The sequence below is a fragment of the Bombina bombina genome, chromosome 1 (genome assembly GCF_027579735.1).
Source record: "Bombina bombina isolate aBomBom1 chromosome 1, aBomBom1.pri, whole genome shotgun sequence".
Lineage (NCBI taxonomy): Eukaryota > Metazoa > Chordata > Amphibia > Anura > Bombinatoridae > Bombina > Bombina bombina.
In genome coordinates, this window is record NC_069499.1 from 398,973,261 (window position 1) to 398,985,388 (window position 12,128).

Below are 12,128 nucleotides of genomic sequence, written 5' to 3' on the forward strand. Positions count from 1 at the left end.
AAGGAAAAAACAAAAACACCACCTTACCCAAATGCTGTTTATTAATACCAGCAGGTTCAAAATTGTAATTAAGAAGTTCATATGCAGAGTATTTATACCAGAAAATTCTATACAATACCCTCAAATATAAGGTCAATAAATTACATAACATGTTACATGACCAGATCAAAGCTGCAGAGCGTATATGCTGTATGTTTTCTCATTTGGTTATCTGATTTCCTTTAACCCTTTTGCTGCTAAGCCTTCTTTTCACCCCAATTTTGATCTTCTTTGGCTATCTACATTTAAACCTTATTCTAGGTCAAACTTCAGTGAGTGACCAACACAAATTATATTTTTTTTTTCTCAGCAGGTCCAGCAGATTCCCAATATACCATTATTATATGTGTGATGGCGGCAGCAAAACCTGTAAAAAGTATGCATAATTTTTGCATAGATTTTAGTAAATATTGAAAATGGATCAGTGTCACTGCTGTAATGGTGATCACCACACTAAACTGTCATTAAGAGTAGCCACATGTAAAATAGAGACCCGTACAGGCTTTTTGTGGGGGGGTATAATATGGATTAGAGAGGCCCCATTAGTACATAAATAAAAGGCGTTCAATGTTACCAGCTTAATGTAGCAGCTTACAGTACCATTACCAATTAACCAACACATAAGTGTTTATGTAAATGTAATTTCCTGCACATAAACATACCTTTAGCAATATCTTCATCCTCTTTGTTTTTGATAGGTAATGTTCCATTCTTAGGAGTATTTGAAGCACTCTGTTGAATTAATAATTACATTTTATCAGACCCAAGAAGACAAAATGATAGACATGAAAGTGACACATAGCAGCAGTCACTCCTGGCAAGTACTAACTGTTGTTACTCCGCACTCTTTAGCTATATATATTTTCAGAGAGTATTACACAATACACATAATGAATGAACCTACCTGAGAGACTGCTGTAGGAAATGAAACCCCTTCTTCCTTCAGAGATTTAATGGTGGCAGAAATAAGACTAAACTGGGGATCCTTCTGAAATTCTTCTGACCACTCAACCATCAAAGCTTTCAGCTTGTCACAGACCTTCGGATGTGCCTAGAAATATAAATTGCAAAAAAAATAAAAAAAAAATAAAAAAATATGGGCTTTATAAATAGATCTACAAAACAAAGAAAAATGGAGTGTATAATGGCCCTTTAAAGGGACACTGAACCCAAGAGAATGAAGAAAATGTGATAAATAGGAGTAAATTAGAAAGTTGCTTAAAATTGCATGCTCTATCTGAATCACAAAAGAAAAAATGTGGGTTCAGTGTCCCTTTAAGTTAATAATTGCCCTGCTTTTGAAAGTCTGAAGTAAATTGGAAAGTTATATAAAATTGCATGCTCTGGATCATGAAGTTTAATTTTGACCTTAACATTTAAAATCCAGAATCAATGAAATATTTAAAGGGACATAATACTCATATGCTAAATCACTTGAAACTGATGCAGTATAACTGTAAAAAGCTGACAGGAAAATATCACCTGAGGATCTCTATGTTAAAAAGGAAGATATTTTACCTCACAATCTCCTCAGCTCAGCAGAGTTAGTTCTGTGTAAAAAGTTATACTTCACCTGCTCCCAGCTGCAGGTAAAAATAAAAAAAAATGAAGAAATGAACAGCAGCCAATCAGCATCAGTAGTGCTGAGGTCATGAACTCTTACTGTGATCTCATGAGATTTCACTTAACTCTCATGAGATTTCATAGTAAGCTTCCTTTACCTGATTGGTGAAATAATATGAGAGTTCACGATGCTCATCCCTTCAGATGTCCCAGGACAGACACACTAAAATGCTGCTTAGAAATCCTTTACAATGGGAGGTGGCTACTGAGGAACTTTTGAGGTAAAATATTTATTTCTTTTTTACATAGAGATGCTCAGGTGATATTTTCTAGTCAGCTTTTTACAGCTATGCTGCATCACTTTCAAGTGTTTAAACATTTGGGTATTATGGCCCTTTAAGGACGTATTTAAATATATATTACTATCACACACAAAGAAAAAAAGACAAAAACTACAAAAAGGAACATACCTTACTTATTACACTACGCACTTCACTTGCAAAATCTCTTGAACATATTTCCAAATGAAAAGCTTTCCCACAATTTGACACACAGGCACCCAGTAGCTAAGGATACAAAAAGCAAAATAATATTTTATAAGCCAAAGAAACACTGATTACTAGAGACAATAAGCCTCTGCTTGTGAAGTTCATTGTACAGACAAAACTACTTACAGTCAAACCTTGCAGAGCCACATGTGGGACTTTGTGATTGACTCTTTTCATTATGGATTTAAGGCCATCTTTTGCACTGGGAAACAAAAACAAGATTTGATTTAGATAGAACAATACTTATTTTGTGAAACGTAAAAAATAATAAAAAGAAAAAATTAAAACAAATACAAAATGCAGTTTAGTTTACTAAAATTGATGCTGTGCATAAAAAAAAAAAATCTTAAAAGGAACAGTCTACTCCAGAATATTAAAGATAGATAATCCCTTTACTACCCATTCCTCAGTTTTGTATAAGCAACACGCTTATTAGTAAAATAGTTTTTACCTCTGTGATTACCTTGTATCTAAGCATCTGCAGACTGTCCCCTTATTTCAGTTCTTTTGACAGACTTGAATGTTGGCCAATCAGTGCTGACTCTTAATCTGTATGGCACACGTGAACTAATGCCCTCTAGCTGTGAAAAACTGTCACATGCATTCAGATAAGAGGCGGCCTTCAAGGGCTTAGAAATTAGAATATAAGATTACCTAGGTTTAGCTTTTAACAAAGAATACTAAGAGAACAAAGCAAATTTGATAATAAAAGTAAAAAAAAATTTGCATGCCCTGTCTGAATTTATGAAAGTTTAATTTTAACTAGACTGTCCTTTTAAGTAAGCAGTAACATTTATCTTAGGGTTCCAAAAACCAGGTGCCAGGGAGCCACTGGTGCCCACTCCTACCACAAGCTGCACCTAAAATTAAAATATATTTATTATGGGCTGGCCCCTAGATTTGTAGAGTCCTGGTGTATCTCATTTTAAAATTGCTAATGAACAAGAGGTTTAATACTCATTTTGCAGTGTTCTCCACTGAAAATGTTACCAGTCAGATGGCCTTAGGAAGTAGCTGGGTGGGGGGCTGGGGCAGTGTAATATTTTCTAATATTCTATCATTTATGGCACAAATTAATTTCATAATTTAACTAATATATTCAATGACAATTTGTACCCCAAAATTTTTTTTTTTTTTTTAATATTACTCATTTTAGCTTAAAGGGACAGTAAACACCAAACATGTTATTTTTTAAAAAAAGATGTTTTGCATAACCAACACTGTTATAGAAAACAAAATTTATGCTTACCTGATCAATTTCTTTCTGGATATGGAGAGTCCACGACGTCATCAATTACTAGTGGGAATATCACTCCTGGCCAGCAGGAGGGGGCAAAGAGCACAACAGCAAAGCTGTTAAGTGTCACTCCCTTACCCATAATCCCCAGTCATTTGACTGAAGGGAAATGGAAAAAAGGAATAATACAAAAGGTGTAGAGGTGCTTGAGATTTAGTCAAAAACAACTGTCTTAAATAGAGGGTTGGGTCGTGGACTCTTCATATCCGGAAAGAAATTTATCAGGTAAGCATAAAACAGAATTTATGCTTACCTGATAAATTTCTTTCTCCTACGGTGTGTCCGGTCCACGGCTTCATCCTTACTTGTGGGAATATTCTCTTCCCCTACAGGAAATGGCAAAGGGAGCACACAGCAAAAGCTGCCCATATAGTCCCCCCTCTGGCTCCGCCCCCCAGTCATTCGACCGACTGTTAGGAGAAAAAGGAGAAACTATAGGGTGCCGTGGTGACTGTAGTGTACAGAAATAATTTTTTTTAAACCTGAATAAAAAGCCAGGGCGGGCCGTGGACCGGACACACCGTAGGAGAAAGAAATTTATCAGGTAAGCATAAATTCTGTTTTCTCCTACATTGGTGTGTCCGGTCCACGGCTTCATCCTTACTTGTGGGAACCAATACCAAAGCTTTAGGACACGGATGAAGGGAGGGAGCAAATCAGGTCACCTAAACGGAAGGCACCACGGCTTGCAAAACCTTTCTCCCAAAAATAGCCTCCGAAGAAGCATAAGTATCGAATTTGTAAAATTTGGCAAATGTATGCAGAGAAGACCAAGTCGCTGCCTTACAGATCTGATCAACAGAAGCCTCGTTCTTGAAGGCCCATGTGGAAGCCACAGCTCTAGTAGAGTGAGCTGTAATTCGTTCAGGAGGCTGCCGTCCGGCAGTCTCATAAGCCAATCGGATAATGCTTTTCAGCCAAAAAGAAAGAGAGGTAGCAGTAGCTTTCTGCCCTCTCCTCTTACCAGAATAAACGACAAACAAAGATGAAGTCTGTCTGAAATCCTTTGTTGCTTCTAAATAGAATTTTAAAGCACGGACCACATCTAAATTGTGTAACAAACGTTCCTTCTTCGAAACTGGATTCGGACACAGAGAAGGAACAACTATTTCCTGGTTAATATTCCTGTTGGAAACCACTTTTTGAAGAAAACCAGGTTTGGTACGCAAAACAACCTTATCTGTATGGAATACCAGATAGGGTGAAGTACACTACAAAGCAGACAATTCAGAAACTCTTCTAGCAGAAGAAATAGCAACCAAAAACAGAACTTTCCAAGATAGTAACTTAATATCTATGGAATGTAAAGGTTCAAACGGAACCCCTTGAAGAACTGAAAGAACTAAATTTAGACTCCATGGAGGAGTCATGGGTCTGTAGACAGGCTTGATTCTGACTAAGGCCTGTACAAATGCCTGTACATCTGGCACTGCTGTCAGACGTTTGTGCAACAAAACAGACAGAGCAGATATCTGTCCTTTTAGAGAACTCGCTGATAACCCTTTATCCAAGCCCTCTTGGAGAAAGGAGAGTATCCTAGGAATTTTAATTTTACTCCAAGAGAATCCCTTGGATTCGCACCAACAGATATATTTTTTCCATATCTTATGGTAAATTTTCCTAGTCACAGGTTTTCTGGCTTGGACCAGAGTATCTATAACTGAATCTGAAAACCCACGCTTAGATAAAATCAAGCGTTCAATTTCCAAGCAGTCAGTTGCAGAGAGACTAGATTTGGATGTTCGAATGGACCTTGTACTAGAAGATCCTGTCTCAAAGGTAGCTTCCATGGTGGAGCCGATGACATATTCCCCAGGTCTGCATACCAAGTCCTGCGTGGCCACGCAGGAGCTATCAGAATCACCGAGGCCTTCTCCTGTTTGATCCTGGCTACAAGCCTCGGAAGGAGAGGAAACGGTGGAAACACATAAGCTAGGTTGAACGACCAAGGCGCCACCAATGCATCCACTAGTGTCGCCTTGGGATCCCTGGATCTGGACCCGTAGCAAGGAACCTTGAAGTTCTGACGAGACGCCATCAGATCCATGTCTGGAATGCCCCATAGTTGAGTTAACTGGGAAAAAGACCTCCGGGTGGAGTTCCCACTCCCCCGGATGGAATGTCTGACGACTCAAATAATCCGCCTCCCAGTTGTCTACTCCTGGGATGTGAATTGCAGATAGATGGCAGGAGTGATCCTCCGCCCATTATGATCTTGGATACCTCTCTCATCGCCAAGGAACTCTTTGTTCCCCCCTGATGATTGATGTACGCTACAGTCGTCATGTTGTCCGACTGAAATCTTATGAATCTGGCCTTCGCTAGTTGAGGCCAAGCCCGGAGCGCATTGAATATCGCTCTCAGTTCCAGGATGTTTATCGGGAGAAGAGACTCTTCCCGAGACCATAGACCCTGAGCTTTCAGGGAGTCCCAGACCGCGCTCCAGCCTAAAAGACTGGCGTCGGTCGTGACAATGACCCACTCTGGTCTGCGGAAACTCATTCCCTGAGACAGGTGATCTTGAGCCAACCACCAACGGAGTGAGTCTCTGGTTAACTGGTCTACTTGAATCTGGGGAGACAAGTCTGCATAATCCCCATTCCACTGTTTGAGCATGCACAGTTGTAATGGTATTAGATGAATTTGAGCAAAAGGAACCACATCCATTGCTGCAACCATTAAACCTATTACCTCCATGCACTGAGCTATGGAAGGCTGAGGAATAGATTGAAGAACTTGACAAGCGTTTAGAAGCTTTAACTTTCTGACCTCTGTCAGAAAAATCTTAATTTCTACAGAATCTATTATTGTTCCTAGAAAAGGAACCCTTGTGGACGGGGACAGGGAACTTTTTTCTATGTTCACCTTCCACCCATGAGACCTGAGAAAAGCTAAAACAATGTCTGTATGAGCCTTTACTTTGGAAAAGGATGACGCTTGGATTAGAATGTCATCTAGATAAGGTGCTACAGAAATGCCCCTCGGCCTAGAACCGCTAGAAGGGACCCTAGAACCTTTGTGAAAATTCTGGGAGCGGTGGCTAAACCGAATGGAAGAGCCACAAACTGGTAATGTTTTTCCAGAAAGGCGAACCTTAGGAACCGATGGTGATCTTTGTGGATAGGAATATGTAGGTACGCATCCTTTAAGTCCACGGTAGTCATATATTGACCCTCCTGGATTGTTGGTAAGATCGTCTGAATGGTTTCCATTTTGAATGATGGAACTCTGAGGAATTTGTTTAGGATTTTTAAATCCAGAATTGGCCTGAAAGTTCCCTCTTTTTTGGGAACTACAAACAGGTTTGAGTAAAAACCCAGACCTTGTTCCGCTGCTGGAACTGAGTGTATCACTCCCATCTTTAATAGGTCTCCTACGCAATGTAAGAATGCCTGTCTCTTTATCTGGTCTGAAGATAAGCGAGACATGTGGAACCTTCCCCTTTGAGGGAGTTCCTTGAACTCTAGAAGATACCCCTGAGAGAATATTTCTAGTGCCCAGGGATCCGGAACATCTCTTGCCCAAGCCTGAGCAAAGAGAGTCAGTCTGCCCCCTACTAGATCCGGTCCCGGATAGCGGGCTACCCCTTCATGCTGTCTTGGTAGCAGCAGCAGGCTTCTTGGCCCGTTTACCCTTGTTCCAGCCTTGCATTAGTTTCCATGCTGGTTTAGGCTGGGAAGCGTTACCCTCTTGTCTAGAGGCTGCAGAGTTAGGAGACGGTCAGTTCCTGAAATTGCGAAAGGAACGAAAATTAGATTTGTTCTTAGCCTTGAAAGGCCTATCCTGTGGCAGGGCATGGCCCTTTCCCCAGTGATGTCTGAAATAATCTCCTTCAATTCTGGCCCGAAAAGGGTCTTACCTTTGAAAGGAATATTAAGCAGTTTTGTCTTGGACGACACATCCGCCGACCAAGATTTTAGCCAAAGCGCTCTGCGCGCCACTATTGCAAAACCTGAATTTTTCGCCGCTAATTTAGCCAATTGAAAAGCGGCATCTAAAATAAAGGAATTAGCCAACTTTAGTGCGTGAATTCTGTCCATGACTTCCTCATATGGAGTCTCCTTATGGAGCGAATTTTCTAGTTCCTCGAACCAAAAAGACGCCGCCGTGGTGACAGGAATAATGCACGAAATTGGTTGGAGAAGTAAACCTTGCTGAACAAATATTTTTTTAAGCAACCCTTCCAATTTTTTATCCATAGGATCTTTGAAAGCACAACTGTCCTCAATGGGAATAGTTGTGCGCTTGGCCAACGTAGAAACTGCCCCCTCAACCTTAGGGACTGTTTGCCATGCGTCCCTTCTGGGGTCGACAATGGGGAACATTTATTAAATATAGGAGGTGGGACAAAAGGTATACCTGGCTTCTCCCACTCCTTGGTCACTATGTCCGCCACCCTCTTGGGTATCGGAAAGGCATCAGCGTGCACAGGGACCTCTAGGAATTTGTCACAATCATCAAGAGTAGTTAGCACCTCCTTAAGTAGGGCACGGAGATGTTCTAACTTAAATTTAAATGCCACGATATCAGGTTCTGCCTGCTGAGAAACTTTTCCTGAATCAGAAATTTCTCCCTCAGACAGACCCTCCCTCACTGTAAATTCAGACTGGTGTGAGGGTATAACAGATAAATTATCATCAGCGCCCACTTGCTCATCCTCTGTATTTAAAACTGAGCAATCACGCTTTCTGGGAAATGCTGGCAGTTTGGATAAAAGATTTGCTATAGAATTATCCATTACTGCAGTTAATTGCTGCATAGTAACAAGCATTGGCGCGCTAGATGTACTAGGTGTCGCCTGCGCGGGCAAAACTGGTGTTGACACAGAAGGAGAGGATGATGAACTATCCCCACTACCTTCATTTGAAGAATCATCTTGGGCAACCTTATTAAATGTGACAGTACTGTCCTTACTTTGTTTGGACGCCATGGCACAATTTGAACATACATTTAAAGGGGGAACCACCTTGGCCTCCATACACACAGAACATATGCTATCTGAAGGTAGACATGTTAGACAGACTTTAGCAGGCTATTAATGCAATAAAACCGTTTTTAAACAAAACCGTTACTGTCTCTTTAAATAATAAAAAGAGCACACTTTATTTCTGAATGTTTGAAAAACTATGAAGTAAATATCCGATCTTTACAAAATTTGCACCCTAGTGTCTTAATGCTTTGAAAGTATTGCACACCAAATTTCAAGTCTCTAACCCCTTAAATGAGCAAGCTAATTGTTCAATTTAGCAGTTTAAACCCACTACAGTCCCTGCCACAGCCTTTGCTGCAGCTTTTACCTTCCTTGGGGGTTATTCACCACAGAAATAAGCCTTCTTGAAATCGTTTTTATGGCCACAGGACCCTCTCACATGAAGCTGCATGCACTGCTTCCAAAAGTAACTGCGCAACTGAGGCGCGAAAATGAGGCCTCCTCCCTCTGCATACCAGAGTGAAGGGGCCTTCCTGACTAGATTAGGTGTCTAAACAACTGCCAGGCATAATAAAAACGTTCCCAAAAGTGTTTCAAAGTCACAAAACACTCCAAAAGTCATATAAATATTATATAAATCAATCGATTTAGCCCACAATAGTGTCAACCAGTATAGAGCCCATTTATAAGCATCATTCTGTTATGAGTCTAAGAAAATGGCTTACCGATCCCATAAGGGAAAATGACAGTCTTCTAGCATTACTATGTCTTGTTAGAAAAGAGACTAGTCATACCTGGAGCAGAAAAGTCTGCAAACTGTTCCCCCCAACTGAAGTTCTCTGGTTTCAACAGTCCTGCGTGGGAACAGCAATGGATTTTAGTTACTGTTGCTAAAATCATACTCCTCTTAACAGAACTCTTCATCACTTTCTGTTGTAGAGTAAATAGTACAAACCGGCACTATTTTAAAATAACAAACTCTTGATAGAAGAAATAAAACTACAACTAACACCACATACTCTTTACCATCCCCGTGGAGATGCTACTTGTTCAGAGCAGGCAAAGAGAATGACTGGGGGGGCGGAGCCAGAGGGGGGACTATATGGACAGCTTTTGCTGTGTGCTCCCTTTGCCATTTCCTGTAGGGGAAGAGAATATTCCCACAAGTAAGGATGAAGCCGTGGACCGGACACACCAATGTAGGAGAAATTTAGTTTTCTTTCCTAAGATATAGAGAGAGTCATCATTTACTAATGGGAACCAATTCCCAAGCTAGAGGACACAGATGACTAGGGAGGGACAACAAGACAGGAAGACCTAAACAAAAGGCACCACCGTTTGAAGAACCTTTCTCCCAAAAAAAGGCTCAGCAGAGGCAAAAGTATCAAATTTGTAAAATTTAGAAAAAGTATGCAGAGAGGACCAAGCTGCAGTCTTGGAAATCTATTCCACAGAAGCTCCATTTTTGAAAGCCCAAGAAGAGGAGACAGCCCTCATGGAATGAGTCGTAGTTCTCTCAGGAGGCTGCTGACCAGCAGTCTCATAAGCAAAACGAAAAATACTTCTCAACCAGAGAGAAAGTAGCAGAAGCTTTCTTACCTTTACGCTTTCAAGAGAAACAAACAAATAGGGCAGAGTACTGGCAAAAATCCTTAGTCGCCTGCAGGTAGAATTTCAGAGCACGCACAACATCCAAGATGTGCAACAAACATTCCTTATGAGAAAAAGGATTAGGACATAGAAAAGGAACAACAATTTCCTGATTAATATTTCTATCCGAAACCACTTTAGGAAGAAAACCCAACTTAGTACGAAGAATCACCTTATCAGCATGAAAAATAAGGTAAGGCGAATCATACTGCAAAGCCGAGAGTTCCGAGACTCTCCGAGCAGAAGAAATAGCAATAAGAAAAAAAACTTCCAAGATAACAACTTAATATCTATGGAATGCAATGAATCAAACGGAGCCCGCTGCAAAACTTTAAGAACAAGGTTAAGACTCCAAGGAGGAACAACAGACTTAAACACGTCTGATACTGACCAGGGCCTGACAAAATGATTAAACATCTGGCACATCCACCAGACGCTTGTGTAACAAAATAGATAATGAAGAAATCTAACCCCTCAGAGAACTGACTGACAATCCCTTCTCCAGAGCTTCCTGGAGAAAAGACAAAATCCTAGGAATCCTGACCGTACTCCAAGAGTAGCCTTTGGATTCACACCAATAAAGGTATTTACACCTTACCTTATGATAAATCTTTCTAGTAACAGGCTTGTGAGCCTGAATCATGGTTTCAATGACTGACTCAGAAAAGCCATGCTTAGACAGAACTAAGTGTTCAATCTCCAAGCAGTCAGCTTCAGAGAAACGAGATTTGGATGAAGGAATGGACCCTTAGTTAGAAGGTCCTTCCTCAGAGGCAACCTACAAGGTGGAAGAGATTACATCTTAATTAGGTCTGCATACCAGATCCTGCAAGGCCATGCAGGATCTATTAGAATTACTGATGCTCTCTCCTGCTTAAAACGAGCAATGACTCGTGGAAGGAGAGGAAACAGAGGAAACAGATATGCCAGACTGAAATCCCAGGGAACCGCCAGAGCATCAATCAGGGCGGCCTGCGAATCTCTTGACCTTGAACCATACCTTGGAAGCTTGGCGTTCTGCCGAGACGCCATCAGATCCAACTCCGGCACCCCCCATTTGAGGGTTAACCTGGAGAACACCACTGGATGGAGAGTCCACTCCCCGGGATGAAATGTCTGTCTGCTCAGGAAATCCGCTTCCCAGTTGTCCACTCCTAGGATGTGGATGGACAGCAATTGTGAGCTTCCGCCCACTGAACAATCCGAGCCACCTCCTTCATGGCTAAGGAGTTCCTCCCTGGTGGATGATGTAAGCCACTGAGGTGATATTGTCCGACTGGAACCTGATAAACCAGGTTAAGGACAAATGAGGCCAAGCCATTAGAGCATTGAAAATCTCTCTCAACTTTATGGGGAGAGCAGACTCCTCCCGAGTCCATCATCCCTGTGCCTTTAACGAGTCCAAGACTGCTACCCAGCCCAGCAGGCTGGCGTCGGTGGTCACAATCACCCAGGAAGGTCTCCGGAAGCATGTGCCCTGAGACAGATTCTCCTGAGAAAGCCACCACGGGAGAGAGTCTCTTGTCGACTGATCTATCCCCTAAGACAGCTACGAATGGTCCCCATTCCATTGTCTGAGCATGCATAACTGCAGAGCTCTCAAATGGAATTGAGCAAAGGGAATGATGTCCATGGAAGCCGACCATCAGACCAATTAGCTCCATACATTGAGCCACTAATGGCCGAACAGTAGACTGCAGAGAGAGAGGCAAGAGGAAAGAATCTTGGCTTTTCTGACCTCTGTCAGAAATATTTTCATAGATAGAGAATCTATTATAGTCCCTAAGAAAACCACCCTTGTAGCTGGAACAAGGGAACTCTTTTCCAGATTTACTTTCCAACCGTGGGAACGTAGAAAAGACAACAAGATCTCTGAATGAGAGTTTTCTTGTTGAAAAGATGGCGCCTGAACCAATATGTTGTCCAGGTAGGGCGCCACTGCAATTCCCTGTTGAAAACACTCTGGGAGCTGTGGCAAGGCCAAATGGAAGAGACACAAACTGAAAGTGTTTGTCTAGAAAGGCAAATCTCAGGAATTTGTGATGATCCCTGTGGATGGGAACATGAAGATCCTTCAGGTCTATGGTCGTCATGAACTGAC

At 41.5% G+C, this 12,128-nt stretch overlaps 1 protein-coding gene across 1 annotated transcript in view; it reads right to left on the reverse strand.

Moving 5' to 3' along the window:
• STAM2 (signal transducing adaptor molecule 2) overlaps window positions 1-12,128 on the reverse strand; it is a 315,996-nt gene that overhangs the window by 137,899 nt on the left and 165,969 nt on the right. Inside the window, exons 3-6 of the mRNA XM_053698304.1 lie at window positions 2,277-2,352; window positions 2,073-2,168; window positions 944-1,090; window positions 702-771 (exon numbers count right to left, since the gene is read on the reverse strand). Of these exons, the coding sequence (XP_053554279.1) occupies window positions 702-771; window positions 944-1,090; window positions 2,073-2,168; window positions 2,277-2,352 (389 nt within the window). The remainder of the gene's footprint in view (window positions 1-701; window positions 772-943; window positions 1,091-2,072; window positions 2,169-2,276; window positions 2,353-12,128) is intronic.